Genomic DNA, 20959 nt, shown 5'->3' with positions numbered 1-20959 from the left:
TTTTTGACTGTCAGTGGGTTTTCTTTCATCACTCTGAATATCATTTCATTCTCTCCTGGCGTACAAAGTTTAATCTTCTGTTACTCTAGTGACAATTCCCTTATATGTATGCATTTTTGATATTTTTTTTGTCTTCATGGTTTTAGAATTCTCTCTGACTTCTGATAGATTGATTATAATATGCCTTGGAGAGAACCTCTTTTGAGTTTAATTGGAGTTCTGGATATGCATATCTCTCTCAAGACGTGGGAAATTTTCAGCTATTTATTTGTTAAATGTGCATTGTGCATGTTTCTCCATCTCTTCCTCCTCTGGAATTCACATAATGCAAATATTTGTTTACTTAATCTGTGGGACCTTTGAGATATGGTTGTCTTTCACCTCCTGTTTGGGTTAATTAAAATGACCAATTTTCACGTTCAGAAATTCTTTCTTCTTCTTGATCTAGTCTGTTGTGGCTCTCAGTTTTATTTTTTAATTTCATTCATTTAATTATCCACCTATAAAATTTCTGGTTCTTTTTTAATGATATCTATTTGTTGTGTTTCTCATACGATGACATTATTTTCCAGATTTTATTGGATTGTCTGTCTGTATTCTCTTATCTCACTGAGCTTCCATAAGATCATGCTTCCTTTTTTTTTTTAGGGTCTGTTATTAGAGAATTATTGTATACCTTAGAGTGTCATCTTTCCTTGCTTTTTAATTCATCTCTAATTGATGCCTATACGTATATTCAGTATACCAGTCACCTTTTCCAATTTTTATGGAATAGAAAGATTCTAGTATATAGGTTGTCTGAGGCTATGTTAGTATCCTAGGCTGTAGGTGTTTGTGACTGTGGTGGTATGGTGTTTTTGTTGGGATTGGGGCTGCTCCCTGGCTGTATGTCAGGTAGGCATGGGCATGTTGGGCTCTGTGTCTGCTTTCCCTTTGTTCAAGTCTTCTGTTTCCTGGGGAATGGGATGCTGCCTGGGTTTTGCAGCTAGAATCTCGGCCTTTCTGCTAGGCCTAGGCTCTGAGCAGTTGGGGTTGTAGTGCTGCAGCCATCCATGTGAGTGTGTGGAATGAGGGTACAGATTTAAGAATGGAGATGTGCTATGGCTACTAGCTTTCAGGATAGGATGCACTGTAGTAGTAGGTGTGGTTATAAGCCCATGCCCATTTGGGCAAATTTTCCCAGAGACAGATCCTCCTGTCTCCCAGGGTATATACAAGAATATGTTCTGGAACTGATGGGAGAAAGGTCTTTAGAATTCTGGATATTTTTGTGGATAGGAGGAATGTATATGGCGGTGTGTTTCATTGTTCCAGGCAGAATTTCACACAGTGACACTACTTACAGGAATGTGTCTCATTCCCACTTAAATCTGGGCTTCTTTTGTTAATCATTTTCATTCAGTCTTCTCCCTGGATAGAGAAGCACAGGCACATGGCTTTATAGGTTCAGAGAACAAACGGGATGTGTGTGCTACTATAGGCATGTATGCTACCTAGTGTAGCTAAATCTAAATTGATAACATTTGGAAATATGTAAAGTTTATAATCTCTGCACATATGCAGATTTAGTGGTTCTCTTTAAAAACAAAAGTCCTTAGTTCCAGAATGGGAGTGGAGAACTGCCCTATTAGGGTAATTCTGTGGAAGGGTAGCAAAATAACCTGTTTCTAAGATATACATTTTCTTCCTTTGGTTTGATCTCTTTCAGAACAAATTGGAGCTCTGGCAGATCAGCACATTATTCATGTGGCATGTGGTGAGTCCCACAATCTGGCCCTTAGTGACCGGGGCCAGCTGTTCTCTTGGGGTGCAGGGAGTGATGGTCAACTAGGACTCATGACTACTGAGGATTCTGTGGCAGTGCCCAGGTAAGAATGCCACAGAAAGGAATCTGGGCTTCAAGTCTCAATTGTTTTAAAAATTACTTTCTGCTTGTTGCTATGGCAGACTCCTTGTTTTTGTCTGTTTTCTTTATTGTATTGCTGTTTCCTTTGTGCTACTGCTACTGCTGTGCCTTTATATTGCTGTAGCACAAAAATTGTGATTATTTGCAGAAATGTCTGCCTCTAGTTCAAAAAGTAAGTTGGTCAGGAACCGCATTTTATTCTAGTAGCCTGGTTACGAGCTGACTTCCTGGCACTCGATAAATATTTGAATAAAAAAGGCATCTTTTCACATCTTAGATTTATCAACCTTCATAAGATTATAAAAAATCTGAATTATTCAGTTAAGTACTTTAAAGTAGAATCATAAGGCTGACTCTCATATGCCAAATTACCTTTAGCATTAAAATTAGCTAAAATATCAAATGTAGATTCTTTTATTTTTTGATATTTATTTTTTAGTTATAGTTGGACACAATACCTATGTTGTATTTTTATGTGGTGTAGAGGATCGAACCCAGGGCCTCACATGTGCTAGATAAGCGCTCTACCACTGAGCCACAACCCCAGCCCCAAATATAGATTCTTTAATGCAAAAATTAATATAATTAATGGTTTTGAATCTCTTAACTATTTATTTATTTTAGTTGAATGGATCACAAAACAAGACCCAACAATATGCTGCCTACAGGAGACGCATTTGATAGGAAAAGATATACATAGACTGAAGGTGAAAGGTTGGGAAAAATCATATCACTCATATGGACTGCGGAAACAAGCAGGAGTGTCCATACTCATATCAAATAAAATAGATTTCAAGCCAAAGTTAATCAAAAGGAATAAAGAGGGACACTGCATACTGCTCAAGGGAACCATACACCAACAAGACATAACAATCATAAATATATATGCCCCAAACAATGGAGCAGCTATATTCATCAAGCAAACTCTTCTCAAGTTCAAGAGTCTACTAGACCACCATACAATAATCATGGGAGACTTCAACACACCTCTCTCACCACTGGACAGATCTTCCAAACAAAAGTTGAATAAGGAAACTATAGAACTCAATAACACAATTAACAACCTAGACTTAATTGACATATATAGAATATACCACCCAACATCAAGCAGTTACACTTTTTTCTCAGCAGCACATGGATCCTTCTCAAAAATAGATCATATATTATGTCACAGGGCAACTCTTAGACAATATAAAGGAGTACAGATAATACCATGCATCTTATCTGATCATAATGGAATGAAACTGAAAATGAACGATAAAAGAAGGAAGGAAAAATCATGCATCACTTGGAGAATGAACAATAGGTTACTGAATGATCAATGGGTTTTAGAAGACATCAAGGAGGAAATTAAAAAATTCTTAGAGATAAATGAAAACACAGACACAACATATCGGAATCTATGGGACACATTGAAAGCAGTTCTAAGAGGAAAATTTATTGCTTGGAGTTCATTCCTTAAAAAAAAGAAAAAACCAACAAATAAATGATCTCATACTTCATCTCAAAATCCTAGAAAAAGAAGAGCAAAACAACAGCAAAAGAAGTAGAAGGCAAGAAATAATTAAAATCAGAGCTGAAATTAATGAAATCGAAACAAAAGAAACAATTGAAAAAATTGACAAAACTAAAAGTTGGTTCTTTGAAAAAATAAATAAAATTGACAGACCCTTAGCCAGGCTAACGAAGAGAAGAAGAGAGAGAACTCAAATTACTAGCATGTGGGATGAAAAAGGCAAGATCACAACAGACACTTCAGAAATACAGAAGATAATCAGAAATTATTTTGAATCCTTATACTCCAATAAAATAGAAGATAGTGAAGGCATCGATAAATTTCTTCAGTCATATGATCTGCCCAGATTGAGTCAGGAGGATATAGACAACCTAAACAGACCAATAACAATTGAGGAAATAGAAGAAACCATCAAAAGACTACCAACTAAGAAATGCCCAGGACCGGATGGGTATACAGCAGAGTTTTACAAAACCTTTAAAGAGGAACTAATACCAATACTTTTCAAGCTATTTCAGGAAATAGAAAAAGAGGGAGAACTTCCAAATTCATTCTATGAGGCCAACATCACCCTGATTCCTAAACCAGACAAAGACACTTCAAAGAAAGAAAAGTACAGACCAATATCTCTAATGAATCTAGATGCAAAAATCCTCAATAAAATTCTGGCGAATCGGATTCAAAAACACATCAAAAAAATTGTACACCATGATCAAGTAGGATTCATCCCTGGGATGCAAGGCTGGTTCAATATACGGAAATCAATAAATGTTATTCACCACATCTATAGACTTAAAAATAAGAACCATATGATCATCTCGATAGATGCAGAAAAAGCATTCAACAAAGTACAGCATCCCTTTATATTCAAAACTCTAGAAAAATTAGGGATAACAGGATCATACCTCAACATTGTAAAAGCAATCTATGCTAAGCCACAGGCTAGCATCATTCTGAATGGAGAAAAATTGAAGGCATTCCCTCTAAAATCTGGAACAAGACAGGGATGCCCTCTCTCACCACTTCTGTTCAACATAGTTCTCGAAACACTGGCCAGAGCAATTAGACAGACGAAAGAAATTAAAGGCATAAAAATAGGAAAAGAAGAACTTAAATTATCACTATTTGCAGATGACATGATTCTATACCTAGCAGACCCAAAAGGGTCTACAAAGAAACTATTAGAGCTAATAAATGAATTCAGCAAAGTGGCAGGATATAAAATCAACACGCATAAATCAAAGGCATTCTTGTATATCAGCGACAAATCCTCTGAAATGGAAATGAGGACAACTACTCCATTCACAATATCCTCAAAAAAAAAAAATACTTGGGAATCAACCTAACAAAAGAGGTGAAAGACTTATACAATGAAAACTACAGAACCCTAAAGAGAGAAATAGAAGAAGATCTTAGAAGATGGAAAAATATACCCTGCTCATGGATAGGAAGAACTAACATCATCAAAATGGCGATATTACCAAAAGTTCTCTATAAGTTCAATGCAATGCCAATCAATATCCCAACGGCATTTCTTGTAGAAATAGAGAAAGCAATTATGAAATTCATATGGAAAAACAAAAGACCCAGAATAGCAAAAACAATGCTAAGCAGGAAGTGTGAATCAGGCGGTATAGCGATACCAGATTTCAAACTATATTACAGAGCAACAGTGACAAAAACAGCATGGTACTGGTACCAAAACAGGCGGGTGGACCAATGGTACAGAATAGAGGACACAGAAACCAACCCACAAAACTACAACTTTCTTATATTTGATAAAGGGGCTAAAAGCATGCAATGGAGGAAGGATAGCATCTTCAATAAATGGTGCTGGGAAAACTGGAAATCCATTTGCATCAAAATGAAACTGAATCCCTTTCTCTCGCCATGCACAAAAATTAACTCAAAATGGATCAAGGAGCTTGATATCAAGTCAGAGACACGACGTCTGATAGAAGAAAAAGTTGGCTATGATCTACATACTGTGGGGTCGGGCTCCAAATTCCTCAATAGGACACCCATAGCACAAGAGTTAATAACTAGAATCAACAAATGGGACTTACTCAAACTAAAAAGTTTTTTCTTAGCAAAAGAAACAATAAGAGAGGTAAATAGGGAGCCTAAGTCCTGGGAATAAATCTTTACTCCTCACACTTCAGATAGAGCCCTAATATCCAGAATATACAAAGAACTCAAAAAATTAGACAATAAATAACAAATAACCCAATCAACAAATGGGCCAAGGACCTGAACAGACAATTCTCAGAGGAGGACATACAATCAATCAACAAGTACATGAAAAAATGCTCACCATTGCTAGCAGTCAGAGAAATGCAAATCAAAACCACCCTAAGATACCATCTCACTCCAGTAAGATTGGCAGCCATTACGAAGTCAAACAACAACAAGTGCTGGTGAGGATATGGGGAAAAGGGTACACTTGCTCATTGTTGGTGGGACTGCAAATTGGTGCAGCCAATTTGGAAAGCAGTATGGAAATTTCTTGGAAAGCTGGGAATGGAACCACCATTTGACCCAGCTATTCCCCTTCTCGGTCTATTCCCTAAAGACCTAATAAGAGCATGCTACAGGGACACTGCTACATCGATGTTCATAGCAGCACAATTCACGATAGCAAGATTGTGGAACCAACCTAGATGCCCTTCAATGGATGAATGGATAAAAAAAAATGTGGCATTTATACACAATGGAGTATTACTCTGCATTAAAAAATGACAAAATCATAGAATTTGGAGGGAAATGGATGGCATTAGAGCAGATTATGCTAAGTGAAGCCAGCCAATCCCTAAAAAACAAATGCCAAATGTCTTCTTTGATATAAGGAGAGTAACTAACGACAGAGTAGGGATGAAGAGTATGAGAAGAAGATTAACATTAAACAGGGATGAGAGGTGGGAGGGAAAGGGAGAGAGAAGGGAAATTGCATGGAAATGGAAGGTGATCCTCAGGGTTATACAAAATTACATACAAGAGGAAGTGAGGAGTAAGGGAAGAATAATACAAGTGGAAGAAATGATTTACAGTAGAGGGGGTAGAGATAGAAGAGGGGAGGGGAGGGGAGGAGAGGGGGGATAGTAGAGGATAGGAAAGGCAGCAGAATACAACAGACACTAGAATGGCAATGTGTAAATCAATGGAAGTGTAACTGATGTGATTCTGCAATCTGTATACGGGGTAAAAATGGGAGTTCATAACCCACTTGAATCAAACTGAAATATGATATATCAAGAACTATGTAATGTTTTGAATGACCAACATTAAAAAAAAAGAAAGTACATGTATGAAATCACAATCTGGTGTCAATATCCTTTATATACAACCAGAGATATGAAAAATCTTGCTGTATATGTGTAATAAGAATTGTAATGCATTCTGCTGTCATTTATTTTATAAAAAGTCAATAAAAAGAACTAAAAACTAAAAAAAAATATTCAAAATAGTGAAGTTATTTTCAGATGATTTTTGCTGGGGTGGTTATCTGTCTGTTGAGGTTTTTTTTTTTTTTGTCATTTTACTTTGTTTATTTTTTATGTGGTGATGAAGGGGATTGAACCCAGGGCCTCATGCATGCTAGGCAGGTGCTTTATCACTGCGCTATCTCCCCAGTCCTGTTGAGGATTTTTCATGATCAGAGAAGCTGTTAATTTTCTTCATTTAATGCCAGTTCTTTTATTCTACATACCCCTTGTAACACATGCTTGGTATACTGCATATTTCTATATACTAGTACTTGTTATGTTCTTTGTATTTGTTTCTTTTAATGTCTGATTTTTATTTCAAAACTTTGACTTCTTGTTGGCAGGAGACCTGGATTATTCATTTTAATATTATCATTTCTAAGGGTGCCTGGCCCATACATTGCTCAGTATTAGGTTAATAAATGGCCTGTTTTCCCCTTCTTATCCCGTTTTTAAGGACAGTGTATCTCCCTCTTCCTTTTTGTCTTTCCTAAGTTTTTCTCTTTAATTAAAAGCTGTTTTAAGGGAAAAAGGAACATGGAGGTGAGATCGATTTGATTTATTTCCTGATAAATTCCAGCCAGTAATGTCTTAGATTATTTTTTCCAAAAATTAATTTGGCAGTAAGAAAAGAGGATTGCTCTATTTTAGTTACATCGTGTGTAACATTAGGGAAAAATTTTGATAACATTAATGACAAAAATATTTAATTTGTTGGTGACCAAAGACTCAATTCAAGTTTTTAAATCGCATTTCTTTTCTAAAAACAAAGTAATCTGTGTTATAGTAACAATTTAATTAATTTAATTAATCATGTTTAAACTATGAATGACTTACAAGAATGATTTGTATAGTTTTAACTATATAATTTACTTGAAATAAATTATTAATACCATGGTATTTTGGGAAGTAACAGTTTTGAGAACAAACAGCCTTGGATTTAATATTGGTTCTGTTACTTACAAGGTGAATGACTTTGGGCAAATTGAACTTTTCTAAGCTGCATTTTCCTAACTTCAAAATGAAATTTTATATTTTTTACTTTATGGAGTTATTGGGAAGATAGAACGAGACGAGTAGGTAAAGCATAGTTTATGTTTGTATTGTATTTACCCCTCCTCTCCACCTCCAGGGTGTAATTTTTTGTATTTATATTTGTTCTTTTGATCTGTTTCCCTTCCTAAATGTGATCGTGAGGGTTGTTTGAGAATTGATCCAATAAGGGGACAATTTGTTCTGGGGATTTTGTATGGAAACTAGACAGGAAAAAGGGCCGTTGCTGCATTGTAACTCCTAAAACACTTGGTAGTAATGCATTTAAAATTTTTTAAAATCAGCGAGATTCTATAAACTATTCATATATGTAACAACTTTGAATGTCCAGGGAAATATTCTGAGTTAAAAAAAGCTAATCCCCAAGAGTATGTAATTTGATTTCTGTAACATTCTTAAAATAACAGCATTTTAGAAATAGAGGCTAGGATAGTGGTTTCCGGGGGATAGGGTTGGGTAATGAGACAGGGGAGGAGTGATTATAAAAGTGCACCATGAAGAATCCTTGATGATGATCTTTGAACCAACACACATGATAAATTAATACATGACTGCAGGTGTAGCTCAGTGGTAGAGCACTTGCCTACCATGTGTGAGGTCCTGATTTCTGTTCCCAGCAGAAGGAAAAAAAATAGTACATATCTTAATTTTTAAAAAAACATTATTGCAAAAAAAATAATGCTAATAATCATCTGAGTATTTGGAAAACAAATGGTGCCAATAGATTTGCAGAATACAAGATTGCATCTTTTGGCCATTGTGAATAATGCATCTATGAATGTAAACATAAAGTATCTCTTTAGTAATATGATTTCAGTCCTTTTGGATATATAACTAGAGGTAAAATTGCTGGATCATGACAGTCCTGTAGTTTGTTTGGTATGGGGGATTGAACCCAGGGACATTTTACCACTGAGCTGCATCCCTAGCTCTTTTAATTTTTTTTTTTTTTTTGAGACAGGGTCTCACTAAGTTGCTCAACTGGTCTTGAACTTGTGATCCTCCTGCTTCAGCCTCCCTCGTAGCTGGGGTTATAGTTCTGTGCCACTGAACCCAGTGGGAATATTTGCGATAATTGTGTTTGTATGTGAATGTTCAATCTTAGGAAAGCCTTTTCTGTTTTAGGTTAATACAGAAGCTGAACCAACAGACAATATTACAAGTTTCCTGTGGCAACTGGCATTGCTTGGCTCTTGCAGCAGGTAATGTAGCATTAAATATATGCCAATGCCGTGAAATTTTGAAAATATTTTTCTCCTGCAGTTGCATTAATTTATCTCCAAACTTTAACTGCATTGGTCTTGAGCAGTAACAGTTCTCAGACAGCCTTTGCATATCTCATCCTTTCTCCAGGGTGTGGATGAAATAGGTGCTAATCATTGTTACCCCAGCACACGCAGGGGAAAGATGAATGAGAAGCAGGATGATACCTAAGTGTTCTTGAGAATATAGAAAATTGGTTTGTTTTGTTTCTTATGGCTATAGCCTACTCTTAAGTTCCATTTTACTGTCAAGATCCCAAATAAATGTAAAGGAAGGAGTTAAGAGAAACCTAAGTCAGCAAACAACACTGTACTTTGTTAGAAGACATCTGCCCTTACACATCCTCTTCAATCATTTGTTTAGAAATTGGTGCTCTTAGCCTGGATCTCCTGAAGTTCTAGGTCTCTTAGTCTTAATATGGTCACAACCAATTGGACTTGCTTAATAGATCTAAGCCTGGTAGTTGGCTTGTTCAAAATTGAATTTATTTACTTAATGTGTTCTTTGCATAATAGTATTGTCATGTCAAGTGGGAGTTTTGGTTTTGATAGTCTTAAAGCATGAAGTGTCTTTGTTCCTTTGCTCTGGGGTGAGCTTGGGGTACGTGGGAGGGCAACTAACAAATGATCCTAATAACGTGATTATTTTTGTGCATGAGACTTGTATCCATTTTTGTAATATTAGTTATTCTGTTCTTTTTTCAGATGGCCAGTTCTTCACATGGGGAAAAAACAGCCATGGTCAGCTGGGGCTGGGGAAGGAGTTCCCTTCTCAAGCCAGCCCGCAGAGGGTGAGGTCCCTGGAGGGCATCCCGTTGGCCCAGGTGGTAGCAGGAGGGGCTCACAGCTTTGCCCTGTCTCTCTCAGGAGCTGTTTTTGGCTGGGGGATGAATAATGCAGGACAGCTAGGACTCAGTGATGAAAAAGGTTGGTAAACTACATGTACCTCTTTAGTTCAAAAGCACATTTGTTTAATACATACTTCTTGAGGTTCTAGTATGTGTTGGCCTCATGCTAAATACTAAGGGAGCAGCAATGAACAAAACAGAACATCTGTGGCTCAGTGGAAACTATTCTAATGGGCAAACATAAACAACAAACTCATAAATATATGGTATGTCAAGGATTCACAAACAACAAACTAGTAAATACGTAGTTCTGGTAGGAACTTGTTTGAGCAGAGCCCGTCGGAAGTGGGACATTTAGATTTCTGCAGAAAGAATATTCCAGCCAAAGTGAACAGTATGTGCAAATGCTGTGATGTGAAAAGATGTATGGTCTAGAGGGAGAAATGGGAGGAGGGACAGATGGAGGTCAAAGAGGTAGTACCAGGGTGAGGATTTGGCTTCATCTGTTAGTGAGTCTTGCTCTTGTTAGCAAGACTAAGTGTTGGAGGAGAGAAGTGATCCTGTTTGACCATTAGCTGCCATTAGCTGCATAAGTGGGTCAAGGGGGAAAACCAGGTTGGAGTTAGTGAGAGTAAAGTCTGATTTTTGTGCAGCATTTGAAGAGGACCTATTTGCACATTGTTGAATGTGTGGTTTAAAACAGGGAAAAGTAGAAGGATACAGTTATTTTGTGGAGGGTTAGTGGGCAGAGTAAGAAAGTGTCAGGAAACCATGAGTTAGCTTTGGGATACATTAAAATTGAGATCTGTTGGACATCTGTTTTAGTCAGCTTTTTCACTGCTGTGATTAAAAGACATAACCAGAACAATTGTAGAGGGGAAAAAGCTTATTTGAGGGCTCATGGTTTCAGAGGTCTCAGTCCTTAGAAGTCCATTCCTTGAGTTTCAAGGTAAGCTGAACATCATGGTGGAAGAGTATGGCAGAGGCAAACAGCTCACATGATGATCAGGAGGCAGAGAGAGAGTCTCCATTCACCAGATACAAAATATATTACCTCAAAACCACTCCCCCAATGCCCACCTCCTTCAGCTACAACCTACCTGCCTTCAGTTACCACTGAGTTAATCCCCATCAAGATACTAATAAATTGATTGAGTTAAGTCTCTCATAACCCAATTGTTTCTCCTCCAAACCATCTTGGCATTGTCTCACACATGAGCTTTTGGGGGACACCTCACATCCAAACCATAACAACAACCAAACAGAGATGCAGGTAGGAAGTTGCATATGTGCCAGGAAACCAGGGGAGACCCAAAATTCATGCTATGATAGTTGTGTGTATTTCATATAAAAATTAATGGTAGTGATATTCTAATGCTTCATTGATCTTATTCTAGATCGAGAGTCTCCTTGCCATGTAAAACTTTTACGAACCCAGAAAGTTGTCTATATTAGTTGTGGAGAAGAACATACAGCAGTCCTCACAAAGGTAAGGGCATTGGAGAACTCTGCTTTGGTTCAGGTTATGGGATAGGCAATTATAATAGATTATTTTAGAGTAGTGATTATGTTTAATTACCATATTGTGGCTTGAACTTGAATGCTGCCTTTAGCTTTTGTTTTATTGTTTTCCAAAGAAATAGGAACGAAATTGCTTTCTTGTATCTGTGTTTACCTCTTTGGTAAATTTCTACCAGTTAAAAATATTTCAGTATAAAAATGAAAAAAATAGTTCAATGAAATACCTTTTAAATATATATACATAAATGTGTATGTGTGTGTGTATAAGTAAATAAATAACAGAATCCTGTGTTCTTTTAAAATAAGTTATTTAAAAAAAAAGCCAGGCACAATGGTATTCACCTGTAATCCCAGGAACTTGAGAGACTGAGGCAGAAGGATCACAAGTTCAAAGTCAGCCTCAGCAACTTAGTGAGGCCATGAGCAACTTAGTGAGACACTGTCTAAAAATAAAAAAGGCTGGGGATGTGGCTCAGTCATTAAGAGTACCTGGGTTCGATCCCTGGTACCAATAAATAAGCAAGTAAGTAAATAAATAAAATATGTAAAAAAGAAATAGCAATTTAATTGTTTTAAAATCATTAATCTGTTTCTTTTATTTCTAAATAGTTACATTCTAGAAAGAAAATTTGTATTTTCATATAGAGCAAATACCATTATATATTCACTTTAATTAAATAGGTTAGCATTTAATCTAATACAACTTTTAAAAAACCTTACTTTTCAAGGAGTTTGTGGAGTACTTAATTTATTTTCTTCCTTCCTTCCTTCCTTCCTTCCTCCCTCCCTCCCTCCCTCCCTCCCTTCCTTCCTTCCTTCCTTCCTTTCTTATTTTTAGTACTGAGAATTGAATTAGGGGTTCTCCTACACAAAGCTACATCCCCAGCCTTTTTTGTTTTTTTGAGGCAGGGTCTTGCTAAGTTGTTCACGTGACCTCAAATTTGTGATCTCTCTGTCTAATCCCTACCAACTGGGATTACAAATGTACCTCACCACACCTGTTCTCTTAATATCTTCTTGTTTTTCTTTAATTTTGCTTCCTAATATGTCATTGTGCTTTAAACAGTTTCCAAAATTTACAAATGGCACACATTCCCTTGAGAAGGGCTTTCTATGTTCCTTGAAGACATAGTCTTAAATTTCTTTTTTATTCTTTTTGCTATTTAAATAATGTTCTCAGGAGGTGATTTTGGCCAAGTATTAAGTGAACATAGTATCTTGCATGGACCATTCTGATGGGAATTTTGTATACAGGTTTCAGAGGAAGGTTCTTAAATTTAGAGATACAGTAATGTCACATTGATGTTTGTTCTTTGTTAGAGTGGAGGTGTGTTCACCTTTGGTGCTGGTTCTTGTGGGCAACTTGGACATGACTCCATGAATGATGAGGTTAATCCAAGAAGAGTTCTAGAGCTGATGGGCAGTGAAGTAACTCAGATTGCTTGTGGCAGGTGAGTGTTCCTCAGAGCTTCCTGCTGGAAGACCCAGAAATGGATCTTGTTCTTATAGTGATGGAGAATGTGATGACACCTAACCTCCATCATTTTAGGAAATCTTTACTGCATGCATACCTACAGTGAAATTTGGAGAAAGTCAGATTCTGGGATGTAGCAAGGAAGGGTTTTAGGTAAGTAGAGAAATAGGGAATAGTAGGCCTCTTTTGGGACAAAGAGTAGCAGCATGTGGGGAAGAAATGAAGAAAGGAGAAAGTCCCACAGAGCCTTTTGGAAATTTTGACTGGGCCTACACTGCTTCTTCCCTTTCATCCATATGGCAGCAGGTTTATTCAACTTTTTCCACAAGTTACTATCCTCCCCATTAACTGGAGTGTGAGAGAAGGAGAATATTATGGAGAGCCAGTCATTCTAAAAAAAAAAAAAAAAAAAAAAAAGTCACATATTGTCACTGGGGAGGTTCCATGGGGCACCCCTAAGGACTCCTATGCTTTTATTTGGAAATTAAAGGTCAGAGTCTGAGAGTGTGTCCATGTTAGTAGATACTTTGACCATGAGTTGTTTAATTTTTCCACAGACAACACACTCTAGCCTTTGTGCCTTCTTCTGGACTCATCTACGCATTTGGTTGTGGAGCTAGAGGTCAACTAGGAACTGGACACACTTGTAACGTTAAGTGCCCATCTCCTGTGAAGGGTTATTGGGCTGCCCACAGTGGACAGCTTTCAGCCCGAGCTGGTAAGATTTGCACTAGAATTTAATTATATTTTAAATGACTAAAACATATATCTATATGTTTGTTTCCAACATATTTTGAATTTACATCTCTTATATATCTTGAAGTCTTTTGAAGGGAATTAATATGAGGTTTTTTAAAAACAATAATGAACAAATATTTCAGTTCTTGCTATGCATGAAACTCTGAAATCCTAGAAAATAAATAAAACACAAAATGTTAGCACCAAGAGTCTTGGTGATAGTGTATAAGTTTTATGTTGTTAATACTGATGGTTAACTATTTATTGAATGTTTAACCAAATTCATTATTATGCTAAGCCTCAGAACAACCTATTAGTGGTTGTCATCTTTGTAGAGGTGAGAGAACTGAGTCTTCAAGAGGGTCAGTAACTTTCCTAAAGTCACAAGGATTCTGGAGGCAGGACTGAACCAAGATTGGCCCCATTTGAAAGCCTATGCTCTTAGTGCCAATTCTGTGTTATTCTCTACTTTACTATTGGTGTTTTGGTCATAGCATGACATGATCTCTTTTCATGCCTTTTTTCCCCTTCTCTTAAAAATATTCAACAGAGTATTCATTTGTTTGGAAATCAAAATAAGGCAGTCATTCATATTGAGTGCTGCCTCGTCTTTTTTCCTTTCTTTTGTTTTGTGGTACTACTGGCAATTAAACCCAGGGGTGCTTTACCACTGAGCTACATCCTCATTCCTTTTTATTTTGTGAGACAGAGTCTTGCTAAGTTGCTGAGGCTGTCCTTGCTTAGATGTTTGACAAAATGATTTTATAAAAGTGTAAGTTTGAACTTATGTAAATGCTGTGGCTTTAGGAAACCTCATGGAAATATGCGAGCACAGAAGACGATATGAAAGAGTATTTTGGTTAGAGGAAGTGTGAGCTGTGTTGGACAGGGTGATTTGGAGTTAGTCAGATAGAGGACTCTGAGTAGCAGTGGCAGTCCCATGGAGTGGCAAAATTCCAGGAGCACCATTCAGACTCTGCCCTAGGAGGTATCCCTCGGAGAATACAGTGTGTGCTGGGGTGTAGAGGAAAGAGGCATGGAGAATGAATAACATTGTGTGGGATATTAGCAATAAAGCAATATCATGGTATCAGTGTTTATGAAGGTGCATGTAATGGGGGATAAACCAGAGAGCAGGAAATAGAAGTCCTTATGTTGCCAGATTTATCCTGAAGTGGCTAGGGTCCGCCTCAGATGCGGAATTATTTGTTAGGCATATGTTACCATTTATAGTAGTGCCCATTTTAGATTTCAGGTCAGTGCCATGATAGAGTTAGCATGAAAATAGAAATGAGGTCAGGATTAGCTGGCAGTGAAGCGGGGGCAGGGGCAGAGCTAGAATGGAGGGTACTGTTTTATATATTTATTTTTAATTGCAGTAGAAGTAATACTGGGCACTGAGCCAGGAGATTTGGTTTCTTCTCTAATGTGATTAAAATGGATAAGAAGCCACTCTGATGCATATTTTGGAATATTAGAAAAGGGATCAAGAAGAAACTTCAATTATTGAAAAATATGCTGTTGGAAATTTTTTTGGCAGATCGCTTTAAATATCATATTGTTAAGCAGATCTTCTCTGGAGGAGACCAAACTTTTGTACTCTGCTCCAAATATGAGGTAAAATTTTCTTTTGACTATCACTTTGGGGTGAAATTTTGGTAAACCAATGTTTATTTTAATAATTATATTAAAGTGGTATTGGGTCTTTGTTTTTACCTGTTTTATTAATATAAGCAAACAACCTTAAAGAAGTTATCTCCATTTGGTTCCTTTGAAGTGTTAATAATGGTCCTGGTATAATCATAGAGTTCTAATTTACAACTTATTTTTTTTTGCCCATATTTTTTTCTAACAAAAATTTAATGAGGCATAAAGAATTTTTGCTTGCTTTGGCATTATTTGATTTTTCATTTCTTCATTGTTAAGTAGCAACACATTCTAGGTATTTCAGAACTTGGTGGTTTCTTTGTTTGATGTGATTGAGTGTAACATATAACTGATACCACAATAGTCATATATCTTTTATTTATAATCTGTTCATGACACTGCACCAAAATTTCCCTCCTTTTTCTTGCATGATTGTAGTGGGTAAGCCAGGAGAATGATGATAGTGTCTTTTCAGGTTTACAGTAGAGAGTCAAGTGGGAATCCAAGAATCTGTGAGAGGATCTGTTACACTTCTTCAGAGGCACTCAGTCTAAGAAAAGCCCCATAGATTTGTTTGCAGCCCTCCACTTTTTCCCTGTTCATGTGCTTCTCTCCCCCTCCCCACTTTTATTCGATAAGCATTTTGGTAGGACCAACTCTGTTGTGCGTTGAAGGGGCCCTGACTGATGATAAAGGAATCAGGATTGCTATGGGAAAAAGGGTCCTGTCCCCATTTGTCTCATATGTTGCCATCTTTAAATACATAAAGTTCTTGTCCTCTAGTTATTATAATTATTATAATTTTATGATTCTGGTAAAAAAAAAAAAAAGGTTCTGGTGAACACTGAGGCTGCAGGCTGGACATCTGGAACTTAAAATTTTCTAGGTCTGGAGCCTGAGGAAGACTGTTTAGTGCTGCCCTCTGGGGTGATGTGGAATTGCTACTTTTGGCTTGTTTAGACATCACAGAGAAATCCTGAGGGAAGTGGAAGTCATTCTTTGTTTCTTCTAGATGCCTCAAAAGCAAAATTGAAAACATAGGATTTTAGTGTAGTAACTTTTTTTGTCCATGAATAGTTAGAATTTTGAATATTCATTTCCTTAACAAACTGACTTGAGTAATAGTTTACAACTTGATTTTTCTGTGTTATTCAACATAAAACTTAGTTTCACTCTTTTTATCAATATAGAATCTGATCTATAGTTGAATTTTAAATTGATTAACATTGTTGGGTATAGAAAACAATACTTTGATGAAAAGAAAGTAAAGTATCATAAGGCAATATTAGAGAAATAGGGCAGGTTAAATAAACAACTGGTGTTGGTAGCAGTGGTGCATGCTTGTAATCCCACTGACTCGGGAGCCTGAGGCAGGAGGATTGCAAGTTCAAAGCCAGCCTCAGCAACTTAGTAAGGTCCTAGGCAAGTTAGCTAGACCCTGTCTCTAAACAAAATACAAAAAAGGGCTGGGGATGTGGCACAGTGGGTAAGCACCCCCTGGGTTCAATCCCTGGTACCAAATAAATAAATAAATAAAATAAACAATTGGTAATAGAGGTATGCATTGAAAACTCGAGATAAAAAGATAAAAGCAACTATAAAATGGAATATTTCTTAAGGTGTTTTTCTTTTTAAAATGGAAACCTATGCACATATACTTAAACTATTAACTGTAGATGTTTAGATATAAACTGATAAAATTAATATGGTTACCTAATTACCATTATCAAAGACCAAGAAAAGCATTTGAATAGTGACAGCCTCCATTTTATATTTATATAGTGCTCATTCTTTAATTCAAGCCTTAAAGTGGAAGAAGGGAGGAGAGGAGATAATAGATTGAGTGTCCCTTACCCAAAATGCTTAGGAATAGAAAAAACATTTCATATGTTTATTTATATATTTATTTATTTAGGAGTCTGGAATATTTGTATGTATATAGTGAGATCTTGGGGATGGGGCTCAAGTGTAAACATGAAAATCACTTGTTTTAGATATATGAAATTAGGTTCATCTCATCTTGCACAAAAGTAAAATAAAAATGCATCAAAGACTTAGGAATTAGACCAGAAACCTTACAACTGCTAAAAGAAAACAGGTTTAACACTCCATCATATAGGTAGGCACTACCAGCTTCCCAAACAAGGTCTCTAAACCTCAACAAATAAAACCAAGAATTCTGAGTGGATGCTCTCAAATTAAAAAGCTTCTGCATAGGGAAGGAAATAATTACAAGTTTGAAAATAAAGCCCAGAATGGGAGAATCTTTGCCAGCTGCCCCTTTGAGAAGGGATTAATATCCAGATTAGATTAGATAAAGAACTCAAAAACTTAACATCAACACTAAATTTCTCCATCATCTGGGAAGGACATTGGTGTGGAGGACAATAACTGCCATGGCTCTGATCCTTTGGCAGAACCTCTGATGTGTGGGGTCTTTTGGCCAATCATATGAGGTTTCAACTGGTGGAGCATTCATGGTTGCCCTGGGGGTTGAGATTGGTGTGGCTGAACCAAGAAAGAAGTCATATGCTGATTTCTACAAAAATTATGATTTTATGAAAGATTTTGAGGAGATGAAGAAGGCTGAAATATAAAGAATTTTTGGAATATAAAGAATCTCTTTAGATTGAGTTCCTTAGAAGCTGATTACTGACTTGTGTTTCTGAACTGTAAAGTGTTCAGGAACACGTGGGCTAAGGAATAGTTTTTCTTAGTAAATAAACAATTAACAAATGATGTGGGTGGGAGGAACTTAAACCAAAATAACCAACCTAATTAATAAATGGGCAAAGGAACTGAAAACTTCTTTAAAGAAAAAACGCAACTGACCAAGAAATACATGAAAAGATGTTCAACATCTCTAGCAACAAGGAAAATGCAAATCAAAACTGTACTAAGGTCCACCTCTAGTCGGAACAGCAGTTATCCAGACTACAGTGTGGTAAGGATGTAGGGAAAAATGTACCCTCTTACATTGTTGATGGGACTGAAAATCAGTACAAACACTTTGTAAAGCAGTATATAGAGTTCCCAAAAAACCAGGAATGGGGGATGGAGGCAAGATGGCAGATAGCTGGACTTGGCTTTTCTCACAGCTCCATGACTCAGGACACAAACATCGATAAAACTTCCTATCTGTGAGGTGAGTGAGAAAATCACTGCACTGATACTCAATATTGGACAGAGAGCCTTGAAGACTGGGAAATTTGGGGTACATCAGACAAGGAGAAGGAACAGAATTGGCGCTAAGCTCCTGGCTGGAGTGGGGAAATTTAGATCTGTGAGTTCAGGGCTGAGTCCAATACATGAATATGGTAGACGCCAACCGCAAGATCTAAACTGAGCCTAGCAAATCAGGAAAATCTGGCACAGAAAATTTCTGGCATAGAGACCATTTTGCCTGGGAGTAATATGGATCAGAGAGGCTGGGTAAAGCCTGCTCTCCCCCTCTCTCTTGAACCCAGCGGTGCTTCACAGGACTAGTGGCAGGCAGCAGCTGGAGAATCTGAATGGGCCCAGTGACAGCTCAACGAGAAGACAGTCCTTGGGAAGCCAGAAAGAGTGGAATCCCCAAATAGCAAGACTGACTCCCCCTTCCCATGAGTGGTTCTCTGGATAGAGTAGTGGGGTACAATCTTAGAAATGCGTTGATTCGTCAACACCCGAGAATTCCCCATGCATTAAAACACTTGGGGCAATACTAGACACGAGCCCTGCCCCTGGGATCTTCACTTCCAGAAACTCAACACAGAACTCGGGACAACTGTACCCTGGAAGTGAAGCTGAAAAGGCTGTTCCACAGCTCCTTACAATATCCCGGTGAAAAGGGAAGCTAAGAAGTGGAAAGACATTTTGGCACAGACAGCATGCATATACTCTTACTGATAATTCTGTTGTTTCTGTTTTTATTTTGTTTTTTGAATGCATACTTATTGATACATGGTGGACACTTATGTATTTGTACACATACATGTTTGTTTCTGCTTTTTTTTTAACATTTTTTAAAGGTAGTTATTTTTCCATGCTCTGATTTTTGAGGATTAGGGTTTTTGGTTAGTATATTTTGGATTGATTTTCTATTATCTGTTTCACAACTATTTCCCTTTGTTTCTATTTCTCTTTTTCTTGCTAACAGCCAAACTATTTTCTCTTTCACTCTTCCTTTAATAATTTTATTTTTTTCTTCTCTTCCCTCATAAGCATGTCCTACATTGCCTCTGAATTTGTCCTATTCACTTCTGAATCTACAAACCCGTTTCTACCCCTGCTCCTATCTCTTCTTTCCTCTTAATGAACTCTTTCTTTAACAGGATATTTATACATATTTGTATTAGTTTTTTCTCATTTCTAGCATTTTTTGAAGACAATGAATTACTTTTCATGGATCAGTATTTTGAGTACTAAGATGTTTGATTAGTATAGATTGATTTTGTTCTTGTATTATTTTAAATTTTATTTTATACATTTTTTCTCTCACTTATCTGTTTTCCACCACTCTTTCTCTCTTCTTCTGCTAGCAGCCAATCTCTATTGATCTCTCTTTCATTCTTCCTTTAATTTTTTCTGTTTTCTCTCCTCCTCCTTCAAAAATCATCAAGTCGTACATAACTTCTGTTCTATCCCTGTTCACCACTTGAAATTTTAAGCCTTTTTTAAATCTATTGTTTTTACAATGGACAATAACTGGTCATATCATATCTGATTATCCTGATAATCAACATTATAGATATCATAGCAAGAACTATTGGATTTAATGCTGTAAGTTGTTTGCATTGGTTGTTGTTATTATCTGTCTCCCCCTAAATTGTGAGGTACTGGAAACCTTCAGGGACACTATAAGTCCACAGGTAGAAACTCTGCTTCCTCAAAACCAACTGTTAGATGGGTAGACACACAAACAACCTGATAAAGCAAGGGAACAAATCACCCCAAACAAACCAAAATACTTCAATAATAATCCATTGATACCACAGTGGGACAAATGTCAGAGAAGGAGTTTAGAATGTTGATAGTTAAATGGAAGGCATTTATAATGTTAATAGTTAAATTGACCTGTGAGGTAAAGGACAATATAGGGAAAAAATACAGGAATGAAAGATCACTTTAGTAAAAAGATAGAGATTCTGAAAAAAATCAAGCAGAAATCCTCAAAATGAAAGAATCAATAAATAAAATTAAAAATTCATTGGAAAGCATCATCAACAGACTAGACCACTTGGAAGACAAGAGTTTCAGGCAATGAAGACAAAATATATAATCTTGAAAATAAAGTTGATCATGGAGAAAAGATATTAAGAGACCATGAACAGAACTTCCAAGAAATATGGGATAAAACTGGGCTTGTGGCTCAGTGGTAGAGTGCTTGCGTAGCATGTATGAGGCACTGGGTTTGATTCGCAGTACCACATATAAATAAATAAACTCTATTGACAAAAAAATAATTAAAAAAAGAAAGAAAGAAATATGGGATAACATGAAAAGACCAAACTTTAGAGCTATTAGGATAGAT

General features: G+C 36.8%; 1 protein-coding gene across 2 annotated transcripts in view; it reads left to right on the top strand.

The window, feature by feature from the left end:
• The window catches only part of HERC3 (HECT and RLD domain containing E3 ubiquitin protein ligase 3), a 135787-nt gene that overhangs the window by 49564 nt on the left and 65264 nt on the right, over positions 1-20959 (top strand). For both annotated transcript variants that reach the window (XM_081303808.1, XM_081303807.1), the window contains 7 exons: positions 1709-1868; positions 9083-9159; positions 9925-10146; positions 11465-11556; positions 12909-13039; positions 13620-13780; positions 15341-15417. In XM_081303808.1, coding sequence (XP_081159934.1) covers positions 1837-1868; positions 9083-9159; positions 9925-10146; positions 11465-11556; positions 12909-13039; positions 13620-13780; positions 15341-15417 — 792 coding nt within the window. In that variant the 5' untranslated portion in view covers positions 1709-1836. The remainder of the gene's footprint in view (positions 1-1708; positions 1869-9082; positions 9160-9924; positions 10147-11464; positions 11557-12908; positions 13040-13619; positions 13781-15340; positions 15418-20959) is intronic.

This window comes from Spermophilus citellus (assembly GCF_964194105.1).
Source record: "Spermophilus citellus genome assembly, chromosome: 8".
NCBI lineage: Eukaryota > Metazoa > Chordata > Mammalia > Rodentia > Sciuridae > Spermophilus > Spermophilus citellus.
Note: the sequence above shows the minus strand (reverse complement) of the source record. Positions and strands in the feature narration are given on the sequence as shown.